This window comes from Parasteatoda tepidariorum, chromosome 1 (genome assembly GCF_043381705.1).
Source record: "Parasteatoda tepidariorum isolate YZ-2023 chromosome 1, CAS_Ptep_4.0, whole genome shotgun sequence".
Taxonomy (NCBI): Eukaryota; Metazoa; Arthropoda; class Arachnida; order Araneae; family Theridiidae; genus Parasteatoda; species Parasteatoda tepidariorum.
In genome coordinates, this window is record NC_092204.1 from 33143424 (window position 1) to 33163942 (window position 20519).

The window sequence follows — 20519 nt, forward strand, 5'->3', positions numbered from 1 at the left end:
AACTTGTAGAGCAAGCTCTAATAGACAATAGATATTCTCAATAGTTGCAACTTCGTCAACGAAGACATGTATAAGTTCCTTAATGTTCTGAATAACGAAGACATGTTTAAGTTCCTGAATGTTCTGAATATATCTCTTGTACTCACGTTCTTTTTAGAATCCATTATCAAAATAAGCAACATTAAAGGGTTGTCTAATAAAACACACAGATTTCACAATAACTACGAACTCAGATAACACATTATACTATACTCCAATGCTTCATTGCGGTTGACCATGTATGCGATTTATCATATAGCCATATTCATTTCTCTTATTGCGCCACCCCGCGGAACAATGTAAGTTAATATGCCTTCGGAAAATTCAGTTGTAATCTTGCAGAGACCCTGTATATGTCATTTATATGTAGAATTTTTACAAAAATAGAAACATTTACATAGAAGAAGGAATTCTGCTTGCTGCGGTGCAAACCTATATTGTCATCAAACACATAGAGCTTCGGTTGAAATTTTAAAATCAGTAAGTCATCAAAATTCTGATTGCAAAAATCTGATGATAAGTTATACTTTTAGAGATCAGGAAACGATTGAAACGTGTATATTCAAAAGCAATGATGAGCAAACAGTGGAAGTTTGAGTCTAGTCAAAACTTCACAAAAAGGTTCTGCTCATACACTCGCGAATAGCAATTTAAAAATAATTATAATATATTTGGTTGGATTCCTGGACATATGGGCATTAAAGGTAACGAAACAGCAGACTCAATAGCCAAATCGACCCACAATCTTACGAGTAAACCACACTGTTTACCTGACATTCGAAATTTAGTTGCAGAATCTCTTACCCAACTCAGACAGGCCAACTGGAATAATGAAATAAACAATAAATTACATGAGATTAAATCAGATATTAAACCATTTGCACCATTGACTNTTGAAACGTGTATATTCAAAAGCAATGATGAGCAAACAGTGGAAGTTTGAGTCTAGTCAAAACTTCACAAAAAGGTTCTGCTCATACACTCCTGAATAGCAATTTAAAAATAATTTAGTAATAAAAAAAAATTCTATCAATTAAAGATTCATTGAATTATGTAAAAATAAGAAATGTAATTTTTTGAAAGTTTAAATAGTCTGAAATATACTTTTAACTTATATTACAAATGCATGGGTCCCGCTTTATGTAATAAAAGCTAAAATTATACTTTCGAACATTCGAAATTGTCCATTTATCTTGCAGCTTAAAATGAAGCTGGGTAAAAATACCGAAGCTTTGCGATATTTGAAGCAAGCTATGCTATTAATGGGCATCACTTTTCCAGCAGATATAAAACAAAACATCTATAAGAAAAAGAAGTAAGTTTTTCTTCCTTTCCATACCATTTAAAACATCGCCAAATAATAAAGTAAATTTTTTTCTTCTTCACGATCATCTGCTATCATATAAATTAAGACTGTCTCAGTCTTCTAATATTAGAGTCGTGATGGCAGAATGTTTAGAGCACTGAGCTGTTATGGTGTAGAGCTGAGATTTTATTCTCGATGAAGATTTGTAAGCCCACCCAATTTCAAATCAATGATAACCAGCTTGTCTGGAAAGTAAAAGTACCGATGCTCAAGCTGACCACATTTGTCCATCAGACCATTGATCTTCAGTTTTTGCCTTCATAACCTCACTGACCGACAACTGGCCTTTGCGGGAGTGTTTCGCTTAATTTACACTAATGTTAAAAAGCACTAAGCCTTCATATCCATGTTATAAAATATTTTAATATTTATGCACAACTTACACTCAGCTATAGGGTGGCAGGTGGGGATGGACCCCTCCAAGCAGCGCCATTTTGAAAAAAATTAAATTTTATAAATTAAGGTAAATATTTATTCTATATAAGTTATTTATACTAATACATTTATTGATACTAGTGTTTAAATTTAAAAAAATATTTGGTATAGCTAGTAAACATAGAAATTTAGGTGAAAAAGTTATCAATCAAAATGTATGAAGCCCCCATCTGCAAGGAAAGGGTGCCCCTGCTGAATAAAAATTCTACTACAGCCTACTTGCACTACCAATATAAAATAAATTATGCTTTAGAAATGCCCTTTATGCCTACTTTTAGGAATAAAACACTAAATGTTTTTTGAATAAACGGTTTTAAAAAATAGTGCAATTTGAGAATCTTAAGTCAAACTAAATTTAATCTTTTAATATTAGTTTTACATTTTTTCTTAAAAACATTAACCATATTTTTGTATCATTTTTTTATAATTAATAACAAAAGATTTTTTTCCGATTTCATAACAATTGCTTAAATAGTAAAGTAATTGACCATATAAGGAGTGAGTGTATCGGAACCCAAGATCAGAAATATCACTGTACGCCACTAGGGTGACTTCCAATAATGAACTGAAATAGTACTTTTATTTATCTACATTATCTTGATAATATACAAATATTACGTTTCCTATTAATTATTTCCTAAAATTGTAATTATTGCCTAAATTGGCCTAGAAATATTTTTTTTTCATCGTAATTTGACAAACACGCTGATTAGTCACTAAATCATTAAATTAAGAAAAAATTACTTATGTTAAGATTATTTGAATAAAATTTTAGACAACAATTAATAAAAATATGAAAATTAAGATAAATTAATGAATCGTTGCAAATTCGCAATAACAGCCAGTTCATAATAAGGACGTAACCCTAACGACGTAGGCGAACGTTTCGGGATTTGGGTTGCAATGCAATTCTCCTTCCTCATTCCCTACTTCCTAGAAAACATTTCCAACGTTTTTGTTTTATTTTGGGCAAAAAATATTTTTGGATTTGGATCAAATTTACGACTATTTATTTATTCAAATAATGCAAATTAAGAATACTTTTCCTAAGAAAAATGTTTAACCTGGGGTAAAAAGTTCCCTTTTTCATCAAGTTGCTGTCATACTTATGAGAATTTTTATAGCAATGCTAATAAGCCGCATTTCCTTTTTCAACAATAAGTTACGTTAAAGGGTTTACGCATATTAAGTGTTTTTATTTCAATTATTTCTTGTAGATTTGATGGGACTTTAGGAAGAGAAGAAGTGAAGTGTTTAGGAGTTGGTAGTTTTATAACAATGGCATTGGGTGATTACGACTTTGCTTACGATTTGGCTAAACTACAACTTAAATTCCTCTTGAAAGAAGGTTATACTTTCGATGAAGTAAGTATAAGCTTCCATTTCCTTCCGTTAGATTTTGATTCCACACACATTTTCCAGCTCAGAGAAACAATAGATAATAAAATTCGGATCTTATAATTTGCCATTTTTAATAGTCGCAGAATTGATTCAAAAAATATATTCATTCCAAAAATTTCAAATGCAACTAATGTCTTTATTGAAATTGATTACTTAAGTGGAAGCTAGAAACTTTTCATCTCAAATTCTTTCACTTCTATGAATAATTTAAAATTTAAAGTAAAGAAAAAATGAGTTAAGGTTGATTTTCGAAGGCTCCGTCGTAATAGGAAATTGTACCATTTTGCCAAAAATGTGCTATTTTTTTAATTGTTGTAAGTTTGTAACTGTTACTCATGACTGTTAATTCAAGTTTAGCCTATCTTACGTCTTTTTTTAAAAAAAAAATGGCGTATAACGTCAATATGGAGAAAAGTGACAATTTTGTAAAAATGAACAGCGTTTGTCATCTAAATTTTTTATATTTAAAAACTTACTCCAATGATGCATTATTTGGGCTTATAAAAATTTCAAAAAACTGAGACTAAGGCAGTGGTTTTGATAATTTTCATCTAAGTGGAAAAAATGCAGCTAAATTTGAGATTTTTAAAAAGTTTAATAACGGCAAGATTATATATATAGTATAAAATCATCGCATTGTTTCAAGTGTAAGGCACTTAAACTGTCTTTTTTATTTTCCTTGACGACAAAGCTTAGAAAAAAACAGCGTTAAGGCACATCTAAAGTAAACAATAAAGTTTCAAGTACTTAAAAAAATTAAAAAGAAAATGAAAACAAATTATGAAAGGATTACGCAATTGTTAAGTTCTTTTCCAATAATTTGTTTTCGTTATGATATTTTGAAATTTTTTTCAGCAATTGAAAACCCATTTTTTTCCGTTAAATATTAAACTAGTAATGGGGGTGAAACAGAATTTGCGAAGAAAAGTTTCTCCCGTGGTAAAGGATCCTATAATTTAGCTTTGAAACCTGCTTTCCACATCTAAAAAGGTGCTTGTCTTAGTAAATGAAAGAAATTAACCAAAAATCTGTGCTAGTTTTGACGCTGAAGGACATGCTGTTTCTCAGCCTATGGCTTCGTTAATTTAGCGCCTTCTATTTTCGATGATTAGTTGTTAATTATTGCAAAGATTCTATTGTTTACATTACGTTGAGTATAAATCAATTTATGACATTATGCACGCAGTTTCGCAGTTACGCTAAGTGACCAAGTGGGTTTGACTCCCTTAAATTGTAACTAATTTTTTCCCGTATTTTTCCTGCGTTTTTAGACCAATCTTGGATATGAACATAATAATTATTATTTACACTTTTAAAAAGTAATGGAGGGAAGGATTATAAGGTAAACTTTGAGATAACTTCATCAAATTAGGACAAAAAGAACAGTCAAATACTTTTCAAACTGTCATGAATTTTTTTCTGCCCAAAAAAAGCAGCTTTTGAAATGAAGCGAACGTTCCTATTAAAAAAGTAACATTGAAGGATTGAGTATCGAGATAAAACTGGTGTGTATGAGATAAATCTTGTGCAAGAAAGGCAAACTTCTAATGACTAAGCTGCAAATGTGACCAGGCGATAATCTTCATCAGAAAAGAAAAGTTAGATTTTAGTCTCCAAATCTCCTGATGGAACGGAGAAATACTAATAACTGAGCTAAATCACATGAAAGGACCGATAAATTTCAACAATCTAACTGAAACTTTCGTTAAAAAATTAAAATCCTCATGAAAAATGAAAACCTGATAATTGAATTCTGTGAAAATGAACTAGAAACTAGAACTTTTTTTGCGTTTGCGAACCAGAAACGAGAGTTAGGACGACTCGTAAAGAAATGGTGATGTTTCAACAACTGAGCTGCTGGAATAAAAAAATTTTAATTAATTTATTTTTAACGATTTTTATTTTTTGGTGATTAAGTAGGATAAATAAGAAATTAAAACAAAAACAGTATTTTTTGCAATAAAAACTATTGTATGTGTAACGCTTGAGTTGATTATTTTAACAAGTCGTCTATTTCTACACCAGATTATTTTAACGAAGACAGGTGCCCTCAACGCCGTAGCGAAATCGAAACCAGGAAAAAGCAGAGAATCTGCCACAAAAAAATACTCAAGTGAAATCGAACAACAGTAAGTTTCAATTAAAAATGTAAGTAATACGGTTAAAATATTAAATCTGGTAAATAATAACCGATGATTATTATAATAACCACGTTTTATTTTATTTTGTAAATGTTTTATATTATGCACGTTAATCACTTTCGCTAACAAATGATTATTAATCATTTCCAATTAAGTTTACCAGTGTGATTAGCCTATTTAAGACAACTGATGCGAAAATACAATATTTTGTCTTAACGTAAAAAGCACTTATCGAATAAAGTGATTGGGACGTTTAAGTTCAGATTATTCCAAAATTTCTTAGTGAAGGATACCATATTTTAAAATATGCAATGTGCTTATCAGTCTTCAGATTAAAATATGCATATTTATAATATGGTGATTACTAATGTTTCATTCTTCCATGATAAATTTCAAGAATGAAATAAGTTATCAGTCATTGTATTTTTGACGAAAGTTAATATGGACGTTGACCTTTAATGGGTTAATTAACCATAATCTATTAAACTTTCAAATCCAACATAATTTTTTATAAGTCTATGTGCTCTTATAATAACTCTATCGTCATGTTTCACGTAGAATAAGAAAAATTAAGGACAAATACGCATTTTTTCTTATGTTTTAATTTAAAATAATTGCTTTAAGAGTTATAATTGATTTTTTTTAAATATTTATATATATACTATCATATCGATTTATGAATAATGATTTATGAAATTTTGAGTTCATAAATTTTAATATCTTTACAAATAATGAAAATTTCAGTTCAAGGAATACGGTTATTATTAATAATCGCCTCTACCCGGTATACCCCTATACTGATGTTTTTTTAAGGTTAAGAATCTTAAAAAATAAAAACTTGAAAAGAATCAAAACTAGCACAAAGCACTTGTACAACAAATGAACAACGCACATAAAGAGCGGATGTCTGCATCCAATCTAAGCAAGCAACTTATTTGCGTTACATGGAGAAGTAAACCACGAAAACCTCCCACGGTTAGCCTGACGGGAAGTGAACTCAAACCCATGATCCGTCTACCGCTGAAGATATTTTACGTCTCGAACTGCGGTCGATGAAATCCGGGTGCTGAATTTGTATCGACCAGCCATCGCTGGAATTCGAACCCGGTTCACCTCAATGGAAGGTGAACGCTCTATCCCCTGAGCAATCACGGCTCAGCCTTCGCAATTCGTAAAATATTCATTATTTCATGCCTTACGTCATTAATGGAATACCTAGGCATCGTGTGAAACATTAATCATTTCATATTTAGCCGCTCAATTTTTGGCATTCTATAAAATGACTAGGCATTCCATAGAATTTCGTATTTCATACATTTATTGTAACTTATATATTTTCTCAGATGTTTTCGGCGACTCATCGATTATCCTGTGTTAGACATAACAGAAATCAATGTTGTAGCTAAAGCTTTTATAACAATCATACGACTTTCATTAGAGAAAGCAGAACTCGAAGTAGCTGAGGAACTGGGTAAGTACTAAATTGAAGATGAATGTTTTGTAGTAATCTTTTTGTTCCAACTTTTGCCTAATTGTAAATTGATGTATACATGTAAATTGACAATTGTTCGAAAGAATTAGTAAATAATTTATATATTACTAAAAATTGAGTCAGTTTTCAAAATGAAATTAAACAAATTCTTTTTTCAAGTAGAACCATGGAATTTTTGAACCATTTTTTTTTTTAAAAATAACATTATATCGTTAAACAAATAAGGAAGTTTTACATTGGAGTTACAATGTTGTCATAATATGCCATAATGCGCATGAAATATGTGTTGTCAGTGAATAAATAAAACCATAGCAGAGAAAAAAGTAATTAAAAAATCGTGACTACATGCACTGTAAAAGAGTTTAGTTTACCTCAACATGGTGGCAACTACGCACCAACATTTTTTACAGTGATTATTTACATTTGTTTGTTTCTGAGGTCTTCACATCGTCAAAATGAGTAAGAAACCAACTCACGTGCCATGTGGAGATCAGGTAGGTTACGTGCAATTGTGCTGGAGAATGAGTTAAGCGATCAAAAAGGCTGAAGAATTCGACGAAAATACCAAATGGACATGTTTTCAAATGGAAAAATAATTGGAATCGTGAATTGTGGATGATTTCAAACCGGTGTCTCATATTCTGAATCTGCCTCAATGTGTGATTTCAAGACAATATAAGGGTTTTAAAGTACAGAAATTGTTAGCAACTACCTGTTTAGGTCGATCAAGAGTAACAACTGATCATCAAGACCCATATTTAGCAATAATTGCGCGATATCAGAGACACAGTTGAACCAGAGAACTCAGTTCACCGCTCAGTTTCTGATTACGAACAGCTTATAGGAGACTCAGACATTCTGGTCAATATGTCAGACAGCTTGATAAGGCATTTGAAACATCGGAGTTCGCAGCAGTGGGTCAAAATTATGTTCAGTGACGAACTCTGATTCTTGTCACTTAATGATATAGAGAAAACGTGGGACACGTTTTCAAGCAAGAAATGTCACGGAAAGACATTAGGGGGGTCACGGTGTTGGTCGGCACAATGCTAGAAGTACATAGACATACATCTTTCAGATACGGAGTCTGTTTCTTCTGAAAGGTAGAGACCAAGTCTTTGAACAAGGATGATAGCGTGTCTTATAACCGTTTGATCTTGGTCGAAAACTTTTCTGAAAAAGCCAAAATATTCAGCGCATGCATCTGCCTACTCACTCTCTTGATCTTAATTTCGTTGAGAATTAGTGAAATGTGCGTGGCATACGAATTACTGATCTTACGCGACAGAATTGAAAAAGCCCTCCGTAATGCTTAGAACCCTTTGAGGATACAACTTATCCATACCTCATAGAGTATAAGAGAAATAATCGTGCAACATACATAACTAACGAAAGTGATAAAACACCATATTAAATTGTCAAATAGCCTATTTATTTTAATTTTTTTTTTCGTTCAAGTATAAACTAATAGTTTGCACTATTTTCTTTCAAAACGTTTCTTTAGATAACAAAAGCGATTAAAACCAATCTTTTGCATTGTTTTCTTATGGTATAGCCATATTATACCTGCATATAAAATTTCCAACGATTCTGACTTAGTTTTCCTTAAATATTCAAGTAAACATCAAATATACTTAACTATTGGAGATCAGTGTAGCTCTAAATGTTAATTATAATTTAAAAATGTAAGGCACGTTTAAACAGAAATAATATGCTTCGGTTCTATTGTGCTATGGAAGAATGAAGATTGTATAATTTATTTATTGTGTACCATTATTACTTAAATAAAATAAATTTTATGTCATTTCTTTGATAGGACGTAAGGCTTATGAATTGATGAAAATTGTAAAAAATCAAAAAGCCTTGTCTCGTATCTTGGGTCTCATGGCTTTGATATACGATTATCTGCAGAAGTAAGTTGAAAATTTGAACATGTTTTAGAATAAACCTACGCTTGAAAATTTATTTCAGAAAATTAATAGAACTGTTTTATTTTACAACCGCCGTTAAACAGCCGACCTAATTTTGGGTTTACGACTACTAATGTTCAACTCCGTAGCCTTGTAATTTTGAACTGAATCCAGAAGACAAGGGAACTCCTGGATCAAGTATTGGAAGAAATTTTAATTCGTGGAAGACTTTTTTTCATGGTACTAATACGCATTTGCGTTACATGGAGAAGAAATCCATGAATCCCTCCCACGGTTAGCCTGATGACAAGGGGACTCTAACCCATGATCCGTCTACCACAGAAGATATTTTACCTCAGCACTGTGGTCGGTACAAGCCGAATGCGGAATTTGTATCGACAAGTCATCTCTGGGTTCGAAACCGGTTCACCTCTTTGGAAGGCGAACGCTCTATGACCAGAGCCATCACTGATCAAAGTGGATGAAATGACAAAATTTTCGGAATTAGATTGTTTTCCTATTAAAAAATTGTGTAAATTTCAAAAGAAGTGGCAGACAGTGATGGCAGTACAGCAGCTTTGCCATCATTTGTGCAATTATCTGTTTGACAAGGCCATGAAATGAAACAGATTACCATATGTTAGCCAATGTAGGCTGCTATTTTCTTTTTTATTTTATAACCGTCGTTGAACAGCCGACCCAATTTCATGGGTTTACGACTACTTACGTTCAACTCCGTAGCCTTGTAATTTTGAACCCAATCCAGAAGACAAGGAAACTCCTGGATCAGTACCCCCAGAGGTATTGATTTGTTGTGGGAACATGGAGGACTTTGAGACTCGACAGATTTAACGTGCATCAGTCACCATTTACTACACGGGGAGTCTTCGGCCGGCGAGGATCGAACTCACGACCTCTTGGATATGGGCCCAGCGCCCTACCGACCAGGCTATCCCGGCCCTTCTGCTATTTTCTTTGTGTATTTTCATCACTTTGATAGTTAGTTTAAGTATATTTCATTTGTAAATTGTGATCGATGAGCAACACATCATAAAAAAATCACGCCTGCACTAGTGCACCAATCACTGACAACAGGAGGCCATAACTTTTCATCTCAAATTTTCTTTCCCTTCCACGAATAATTTGAAGTACAGAAAAAGTGAGTTCAGGCGAATCTAGAGTAAACCATGTAATTTGAAATATTGTGAAGAAATTTTCTAACTAACAAGAGGATAACAAATTATGAGAGGATTACACAAAGGGAAGTTATCTTCCAATAATTTGTTCGCATTTTGATTTTTTTTTTCAGCAATTGAAACTACGCTGCGTACTTAAAAATTCTCCTGCGGTATATATAGCGTCCTCTCAAGCCAACTAACACTATATCCGAATACATTATTAATGTCTCAGGTGGTCGGCGATGCCGCAGTTCCACGTACGAACTCATGCTCATAATTTTGGATCAATTTCTATTCAATAAAATTAATTTTCTAAGAAGTGTCTTTAAAATTTTCAGTTTTTGCATTGAAGCTGATCAGATAAATAACTTTTAAACAAAAGAAAAAGAACTCTAAAAAATTGAGCCAAAGTCACATTATAAACTGTTAAAGTTGACAAAAACAATTTACAAATTTCATCCTCGACGATTTCTAATATTAAGCCAATCATCGTTACCTGAATAATATACTATAGCTGCTTAATATGTGTTTTTAGAATCCTTGCCAGAAATGCAATTAAAAAAGCAAATACATTGGTATTAATTTTAAGCTTAAAAATAAAAAAAGCGTTATCGAAATATTACGAATTGAGGAATTGATCAAAGTAGGATAAAATATCGAAATCTGATTGTCGGTGCAAATTAAAAAAAACTGGGAAGAAAGTTGAAAGACAATTATTAGAAAAGTCTTCAGGTTTTAACCGGTAATCAGAAATGATTGATGTTTTTGCACTCACCTTCGGGGAAGAAATAGCCTGATTAGTAGGGCATTGGGCTCATGTTCGGAAGGACGTGAGTTCAATCGACCGCCGGTGTAGTAAACGGTGATTGGTGCACATTAGATCTGTCGAGTCACAAAGTTCTTCATGTTCCTATAACAAATCATACCTCTGAGAGTACTGAATTGGAGATTGATTGTTCTGTGGTTCAGGTCAAAATTACGATCTGTGGATGAATGAATGGGTACGCCCTATAAATGATCTGTGACTTGTGTGTGGCCGTAGATGGCACTACTGAAAAACAAGAAACACACCCTCTACCTTAAATTGGATTGGTTTCAACAAGCAGGATTGCTGGTATTGGCAAGGGGCATCAGAAACAACAACACTCACTTTCTTCAATATTGATTTGTCAGATTTCTATAGTAATTTTATTTTTTATAAGAATAAATAGAAAAACATTTTTTAATAAATTTTTGACAAAAAATCTGTAAATATAAATCTGAAAATAAATATGTGGACAACGGAACAGACAAAATATATGAGTATCTATTTATCAATAACTACATAAAATTAATAAATCTGATTAACTTATGAAAGAAAATAAGTGTAATAAAACTAATTATTATTATAGACATCACTTTAGAGCGTTTTACTTATAAATCAGACCAGTGGATTCGTTTTTAATTCATATATTTTTGTTATAGCTTTGATAAGTGCGTGGAGATAGTGAATCAGCTTCAAGACGCAGTTTTACAAAGCGATGATGTTATTGCTCAAATATACTACTACATTGCGCTCGTCAAAACACTAAATGAAGAAAGTAAGTTCCTAATATATATCATGATTTTTCCCTATTTTTGATTACGAGATATCAAATTTCTGGTGTATTGGGTTTATAAATCGAACACTGAAAAAAAATATGTATACAGGGTTATTCATAATTCCCTTCGCCTGTAAACGCCCTTTTTCTTTACTACAACTGTCTTTCTGGTACATGTTACTGACATCTACCGGCAACTGCTTAAATTAAAACTTGAATACTTTCGGAATAATTTCATATGTTCTTTTTTGCCATATTCGTCTTCGTTTTTTTTACTATAACGCTTCGAAACCCCGGAGGGTTTCGAAGCGTTATAGTATTAGTCATGAATAACCCTGTATATAAAACTTTCTTAAATGTAGACATAAAAAAATATTTATATAAAATTGTCTCAATTTCACATACTTACGAAATCAAGAAGTTTCCTCGCTGTTCCTATAGACGTCATGTGTCACATGATACTAGACGTGAGGAAAAATGTGGACTAAAATGTTATTGACAAATCTTTTGAAATGTGTTTATAGTTCGAATTCCTTGTATGGGGTGAAGATTTTTTGTAGGACTCAGCAGAAGATGAAGTAGAATCCACTGTAGAGTGTAGTCCGTATAACGAAACTGCTAACATTATCGAATCCAGGGCCGTCTTTAAACTATTTGAGGCCCTGGGCACATTAGGATCATGGGGCCCCTATGACCTTGAGAAAACACTATTTAGTTACAATAGATAAAGAAAGACAAACAAGGTTCTAAATTTATTTTTATTTAGTTACTAGCTATAAAAAAATAGGAAATATAAAAAATAATCTACAAAAGTAACTCGCTTAACTTAAAATCCTTAGATTAATTCTATGTTGATTGCAAAGGTACCCTTCTAGATTTAAGATGAGCAAAATCGTTAATCACTTCTTCAAAATCTATGGTATTGAGAATATCACATTCTATGGACATCAGCGACAAACTATTTAATCTCTCTTGAAGCATTGTACTTCTTAATTCATTTTTTATTCGTTTCNTTCACTTTACTTTTTTGGGATTTTATGAACTGAAAAATGACAGTTTTCGTGAGAATGACCCATATGTCAGCCAATGTAGGCTGCTATTTCTTCTTTGTGTATTTTAATCACTTTGATAGTTAGTTTAAGTATAGTATTGGTATTGTAAATTGTGATCGATGAGCAACACATCATAGAAAATCACGCCTGCACTAGTGCACCAATCACTGACAACAGGAGGCCATAACTTTTCATCTCAAATTTTCTTTCATTTCCATGAATAATTTGAAGTACAGAAAAAGTGAGTTCAGGCCAATCTAGAGTAAACCTTGAAATTTCAAATATTGCGAAGAAATTTTCGAACTATCAAGAAAAAATCAAATTATGGGAGGATTACGCAAAGGGAAGTTATCTTCGAATAATTTGTTCGCCCCATGATATTTTGAATTATTTTTTTTCTTCAGCAATATAGCGTCCTCTCAAACCAACTAAAACTAGATCCAAATACATTATTAATGTCTCAGGTGGTCGGCGATGCCTCAGTTCCACGTAAGAACTCGTGCTCATAATTTTGGACCAATTTCTATTCAATAAAATTTAATTTTCTAAGAAGTGTCTTTAAAATTTTTAGTGCTTGCAATGAAGCTGATCAGATAAATAACTTTTAAACAAAAGAAAAAGAACGGTAAAAAATTTTAGCCAAAGTCACATTATAAACTGTTAAAGTTGACAAAAACAATTCATAAATCGACGATCTAATATTAAGCCAATCATCGTTACCTGAATAATATACTGTAATCATAGCGCTTAATATATGTTTTTAGAATCCTTTCCAGAAATGCAATCAAAAGAGCAAATACATTGGTATTAATTTTAAGCTTAAAAAAAAAAAAACATTATCGAAATATTACGAATTGAGGAATTGATCAAAGTTGGATAAAATATCGAAATCTGATTGTCAGTGTAAATTAAAAAAACTGGGAAGAAAGTTGAAAGACAATTATTAGAAAAATCTTCAAGTTTTAACCTGTAATCAAAAAGGATTGGTGTTTTTGCTCTCACCTTCGGGGCAGGAATAGCCTGGTTGGTAGGGCATTGGGCTCATGTTCGGAAGGACGTGAGTTCAATCGATCACCGGTGTAGTAAACGGTGATTGGTGCACATTAAATCTGACGGGTCACAATGTTCTTCATGTTCCTATAACAAATCATACCTCTGAGAGTACTGAATTGGAGATTGATTGTTCTCTGGTTCAGGTCAAAATTACGATCTGTGGATGAATGAATGGGTACGTCCTATAAATGATCTGTGACTTGTGTGTGGCCGTAGATGGCTCTACTGAAAAACAAGAAACACACCCTACCTTAAATTCGATTGATTTCAACAAGCAGGCTTGCTGGTATTGGCAAGGGATATCAGAAACAACACTACTTTTCTTCAATATTGATTTGTCAGACTTTTATAGTAGTTTTATTTTTTCCAACAATAAATAAATAAATAAATTTTAGTAAATTTTTGGCAAAAATTCTGAAAATAAGTATGTGGGCAATGGAACAGACAAAATATATAAGTATCAATCAATAACTACATAAAGTTAATAAATCTGATTAACTTGCGAAAGAAAATAAGTGTAATAAAACTAATTATTATAGACATTACTTTAGAGCGTGTTTACTCATAAATCAGAACCAGTGGATTCGTTTTTAATTCATACATTTTTGTTATAGCTTTGATAAGTGCGTGGAGATAGTGAATCAGCTTCAAGACGCAGTTTTACAAAGCGATGATGTCATTGCTCAAATATACTACTACATTGCACTCGTCAAAACACTAAATGAAGAAAGTAAGTTCCTAATAAATATCATGATTTTTTCCCTATTTTTGATTACGAGATATCAAATTTCTGGTATATCGGGTTTATAAGTCTAACACTGAAAATATATATATATATATATAAAGTCGTTGCCGAGTGGAAGGATTAAACAGGTCTTAGGCCGGGAAGGAGGGTACAAAATTTATTTATTAATTATTAGACAGAGCAGTCATGAAAGTGTGTACGAAAAGTTCCGCTCTTCGGTTGTATGTTAGGGAAAATCTAGCAAAGTAAAATCCGTAAATGTCTCTATTCCGGGAAATCTTAGAAATTACTATTGGTTTATGAAATAGGTCGAGTGATTCCCACGAAGATTAAAGGGGGAAATGTCCTGCTTTTAATTAATGTATAGTTGAGCCAAAAATAGTTTTAAGGACAGGATGTGAATTTAAAAGTGTGAGAAAGCATTTAGATTAGATTAATAAAATAAAAGGATATTCAGAATATAACTAATATAAAAAGATTAATTGAAGGTTTTTATGTTACATATATAAAACTTTCTAAAATGTAAAGGCATAAAAAAATATTTATATAAAATTGTCTCAATTTCACATACTTAAGAAATCAAGAAGTTTCCTCGCTGTTCCTATAGACGTCATGTGTCAAATGATACTTACTAGACGTGAGGAAAAATGTGGATTAAAATGTTATTGACAAATCTTTTGAAATGCGTTTATAGTTCGAATTCCTTGCCTGGGGTGAAGATTTTTTGTGGGACTCGGCAGAGGATGAAGTAGAACCCACTGCAGAGTGTAGTCTGTATAACGAAACTGCTAATGCTATCGAATCCAACATAGATATTTTCAATCTTTAAATTTGTAACTTTATGGCATGTTTTAAAAGTTTCCATTGTTTCATAGTTTTTTAAATACTTTTGAATGAAATATCTGAACTTTTCTTCTTATTATTTTTTTCTTCTCAACTTAATTTAAAACTTTGTTTCTAAAAATATCGATTTTATGTAAAGAGATAAAATAAAAAATTTTTTATATATAGTTAAAATAGTTTTTGAAAAGGGTAAATAGTTATTCATATCTATCACATTGTTTATAATGCATCGATATATCATGAACAATGAATGTAATTTTATTACTGGTGTATAAATCAACCCCCGATTTTCGTTAAGGATTAAAATATTTGGAGATTAAAATGTTGACTTACACACCGAGATATACAGTAAGTCCAACAATTTAGGATGATTTTCTTGGTACATACAATATTTTCTTTACCATTATTATTATTTTTCAATAACACTGTCTCCATAAGAAATCACAATTTTTAGGGAGTAATTTACTATGAATTCACGATAGTTATTTTTATACATAACTGTTTGATTAAACTCAGAGGAAATTCATATAATTCCCTTTTTCATTTGGTATTAAGAGAATTTGATATACCTTTCTCACAAGGGCTTTGATAAATTTCAACAGTTTTTTTTTCTTTACTTAAATATTAATTAATGATCGCTAATGTATTTTGTTACTTTATTTTTGATATTTAAAAAATATATACATTAAGAGAGGTGATTACGATACACCCTGTAAATAATTTGAACAAGCCTTAACAAGATAGTGAGCATGCGCTATATTTTAGTAAAATTATAAGACAACATACTTTTCTGCTCGAACACTAAAAAATATTAAGGGAGCTATGAGTATTACTTAGAAATTTACTAAAATTTATCCGTACATAAAATTATTTATTTAAAAAGTCCTTAATTAAAAAAAATTTCTAGCTGAAAATAAAATCACAGATGACAAGATTCAAATGTGTAATGAATATGCCAAACAGTGCAAGACGATGCCAACCCATCCAAAATATAATGACAGAGCATTTTGCTTGTGTGCAAAAATGTCTACATGGTATGACATTTCAATTATTTCCAAAAAATATTTTTATTTCATACTTTTAACTTAAATGCATGGTATTCTAAAGGTTAAAAAAGTAATAATATTAGTTTATAAATACTGAACATACATAAAAATTAGGCTAAACAAAAATAAACACTTTTTTGAAATATACTATGCTCTACAAGCAAGGAGTCAACATAATTTTGTCTGTAAAATCCACATGCATAAATGAAAAAATAATAAATACAGGTAGAATCAAAAATATCCTTTAAATTTCTATGTGCTATAATATTGATGCTTCTTATGCTTCATTGGTATGTTTTATTTATTTATTTTTTATTTGTTTTAGATAATTTATTTTAGATAATTTAATGATTGACGAGCACAACTAATTGATTAATGGAAACAAATATAAATAATACTTTGAATAATACTCCTTACACTCTGCAGAAATAAATGCAAATGCCACTAAGTCAATACAAGCCACTACAGTTCATCAGCCATTATAAACAAACACTGAGTTCTTACAAAGCAAGAAATAAAACTGCTTAGAACCATAGATGTTGAAAATTAGTTTATCATCAGTTGCGATTTCATAGATCCCACATCTTAATATAAATAATTAAAATTATGTTAAAAATTTCTCACTGTTGTATCTACTTAAAGACAATATTAGGTTGAATTTGATAATCGTTATGTGAAAAAATTAAACTCCACAAAAATATATATTTTATATCTGTATATCTTTTCTAATTATATTGAATACAAAAAAAAAAGATATTTTAAAATTCCAATATCAAAGATATGTCTGTTTATATTGGAATTTCAAAATATCTGAATTTCTGGTTAAGCTTAACAGGATTGCCAAGGTTTCCATCCAATGAAACCAATGCCCTTACATTCTACAAAAGTAAATGTAAATGCCACCAAATTCATATTAATAAATGCGTGGTTTGTACAGGTTAGAAATAAAACTGCTTAGAACCCAAATTGTGAAAAATTAATTTAGCATCAGATGCAATTTCAAAAATCACACATATTTATTTATTAAAACTATGCTAAGGATTTCTTTTTAAGACATTGGATGTTACAAAACAAAACTAAAATATTTTTAAAATTATATTAAAAGGTGTAAAAATCGTAAAATGGAAAAGGCTGCCGAAACATGGGAGAAAAGAGCTGCAAAACTACAGACTAACATCCAACTCAATAACTACTGGGCACTTGATGGCTATCTTTGGCGAATTACAACAGACATCACCAAAATAGAAGAAAAGTGCCTAATTTATACAGTAGCTGAAATGACAGAAATTAAGCGTTACATATCCAAAGTAAGATCAAATAAAATGATAAAGGCACTTCACTAACAACAGTTCTTATTATATTTATGAGAAAAAGTTTATAAAGAACGTTACCTCTATAAATATTAATTAAAAATTATTTTTTGCATAGAACTATAATTAGATAAACAAATTTTATAATCGTGTACAAAAATGTTTTAATGTGCTTAAACATTTCTCGAGATTAAAATTAACATTATGTTTAGTAAACTTTAAACTGCTTTCTTGTCCAAACTATTGGAACTATGTTGCCAAGATTGCGACTACTCCTTCAACTTTACATGGTAAAATACAAAATTTGAGTTAAATCAGTCTAATAGTTTCTGAGAAATCGAATTTTAATGGTATGACTTTTTTAAAAATCGATTTCTCAAAAACTAGTCAACCGATTTAACTCCAATTTTGCATTTTGCCATTGAAAACTATGTACTTTAAAATGATGTAAAAATTGTATACCTTACAATTAAAAAAATTTTTAATGTTATTAATTAATATAATAAAAATAATAAATATTTACTAAAGGTTATTATTGGCATAGAACTATCTTTGGACAAACAAATTTTATAGTTGTGTGATACGATTTTTCAATTCGCTGAAAAAGTTCGAGATATGGCAAATACACAAAAAGTTAACATCAAGATATCCAAACTTTGGAACGCTCTCCAGACCAAATTATATTGACCATATTTCCTAGGTTGCGGCTACCCCCTTTATTTTTTGGGTCAGAGATCCGGATCTTTTGAAAAAAAGGCAAGTTTATCCAGAGAAAGTACGTTTTTGTGTCTGATTTCGTAACTTAAAATATTGTCTGTACCTATTAATTAGCATATTTGAAGTCACCCCATCAAGCCATTAAAATTAAGACCTAGAACGTAAAAATCCGATCATTAGATCAAAAGTTATTCAGGGTCGTGCCATATAAACCATTATATCTGATTTCAATCTAAAAGTAAAGGACTTCAATGAAAATATTTTGAATTTATATGTCTATAAAATATTTTTAATCATTTTAATAAGTTACTACATACCTGAGAGTTACTTAAAATATACAATTTTTGTAAATTGAAATATATTACTCCATTATTATATTTCAAATATATGTTCTAGGATCTGGACAAAGTAACCAGTGCTATAAAGAAATTTGTCCCAATATTAGAAGAGGATGCTAAAAATGTAAATAAAAAATTTCAATCTGTCATGGAAAAGTGTAGAATATTAAGAGCTTAAATGCTGGCTTTTTTCACATCAGTAAAATATTTTATTTGAATTTTATTATTAACTTTAATTTAATAAAGAGTCAATTAAAACAAGGAATTTTTTTAGCAATAAATTTCTATATATTATACATTTTATAATCCTTATTGATACCTCTCATCTATCAAGACTAGTAAAAATATAAAGATTAAGAAACAAAAGGGAAACTTACTAGAATAAATAATAATATAGATAAAATAAAAGAACATTCAGCTGAAACTTGCTTCAACTAAGATTTTTACACTTTTAACTGTACACATGAAATAAAACATTAAACGTGCTGTTTAAAATTCTTAATTGTACAGAAACTTTAGCATAATTTAATAATAAGGCTCAGAGTAAAAAAAAATTATTTGTAGCAAATTTAAAACAAAATTAAACACTTTTAAGTTGATGTAACAAACTGAAAAGCTTGATGTAAAATAATAAGATCCATTTTCAAATTGCTTAGGAGAACATATTTATATATTGTGCTGTTATTTAGTGTAACTGCTAGAAACTAAACTGTTTGTTTTAAGTAAAACAGTTACATTTGGAAAAATTACGTTAATCATTATATTGCCAAAAACATTTCATAATGTTTTTGGCAATATAATGATTAACGTAATTTTTCCAAATGTAACTGTATATAGTATAAGGAACATTTCCAAATATATAGTATATATTTGATATAGTATAAGGTAATATTTCCAAATGTAACTGTATCAAGTATAAGGAACACCTGATATAAGAATAAAAGTCTAATACAAGATAACTAATACAATTACGAAAAAGGTACGAAAAAAATTGTTTGTGATTACCTTGTTACCACATGCAAATGTAATGTCTACTCTCCAGCTGAATATTTTTATTTTAAAAAATGCTGTTTCTCAATTTCTTACCAAAAAATATATTACATTAAAAATTACTCTGATATACTTCAATAATTTAAAAACTCCAACAATTCTTTACACAGAAAAGTGTTTTTTTTTTTAAATGATATTTTCAATAATTACACTAAAATTAAATGGAAAAAAAAGCTCTGGAACTCGATTAAACAAGACATTAAAACAATAATTAAAAAAGCGAAATGAAATCTTTGTACAAATAACATACATAATTTTATGAAACTATAATAAAATTATTTCAAGCAAACAACATTTTTTTCTTTTTTACATTAAAAAAAATCTTAAATGGAGTAAAAATCAGGAATAAAATATGTAGAAAAATAAGTATTACTTTGAAAACAAGGTTCTTAAGAAATAATTTTTTACAACTTGTACACTTTTGAAATTTAACCTAGATAGATATCATTTCAAGTAATAAATTAAAAGTATAAAAATAGATGTTTTCTAAGTAAATATAAACTAGATTATAACATGTTACCACAAAAGTATAAGAATAAAATTTCTAATAATATAAAATTTGTACAAATATCACATAGTATTTCTTCCTAAAAATGCTCAGTCATTTTCATTAAAACAATCCTAAGTCCTGTAAACATGCATAAAATCAGAAAATATCTANGAAAAAAAAATGGGATATTTATTTTTAAAAAAAAAACTAAACTTTTAGGGAATCCGAGTTTTTGATAAAAAGGCTGAAATTTGAAAGGCAAAAGCGAAAAAATCTCATCCCTGTATAAAGGTCAACCAGTTTTATCCCAAGGAAATGATTTTTTGAGAAAAT

The 20519-nt window shown here is 30.3% G+C and overlaps 2 protein-coding genes across 5 annotated transcripts in view; both read left to right on the forward strand.

Annotated features, from left to right (window-relative positions):
• LOC107442658 (adenylate cyclase type 10) overlaps positions 1-11617 on the forward strand; it is a 75654-nt gene extending 64037 nt beyond the window's left edge. For both annotated transcript variants that reach the window (XM_043041379.2, XM_071178444.1), the window contains 6 exons: positions 1239-1354; positions 3058-3205; positions 5267-5370; positions 6726-6853; positions 8691-8787; positions 11427-11617. In XM_043041379.2, the coding sequence (XP_042897313.2) occupies positions 1239-1354; positions 3058-3205; positions 5267-5370; positions 6726-6853; positions 8691-8787; positions 11427-11583 (750 nt within the window). In that variant the 3' untranslated portion in view covers positions 11584-11617. The remainder of the gene's footprint in view (positions 1-1238; positions 1355-3057; positions 3206-5266; positions 5371-6725; positions 6854-8690; positions 8788-11426) is intronic.
• A 2581-nt stretch (positions 11618-14198) lies between these two features.
• Positions 14199-18867, forward strand: LOC122269243 (uncharacterized). Of its 3 annotated transcripts, XM_071178449.1 has the most exons (4): positions 14236-14377; positions 16143-16269; positions 17387-17588; positions 18705-18867. In XM_071178449.1, exons 2-4 carry the CDS (start codon positions 16175-16177, stop codon positions 18822-18824), a joined length of 417 nt encoding a protein of 138 aa, XP_071034550.1. In that variant the 5' UTR covers positions 14236-14377; positions 16143-16174; the 3' UTR covers positions 18825-18867. The 3 variants fall into 3 exon arrangements, 2 of the variants coding, with proteins under 2 accessions (XP_071034550.1, XP_042897305.2); XR_011636372.1 differs by lacking the exon at positions 17387-17588 and having other exon boundaries at positions 14199-14377; XM_043041371.2 differs by lacking the exon at positions 14236-14377 and having other exon boundaries at positions 16125-16269.
• Positions 18868-20519: the final 1652 nt, after the last annotated feature.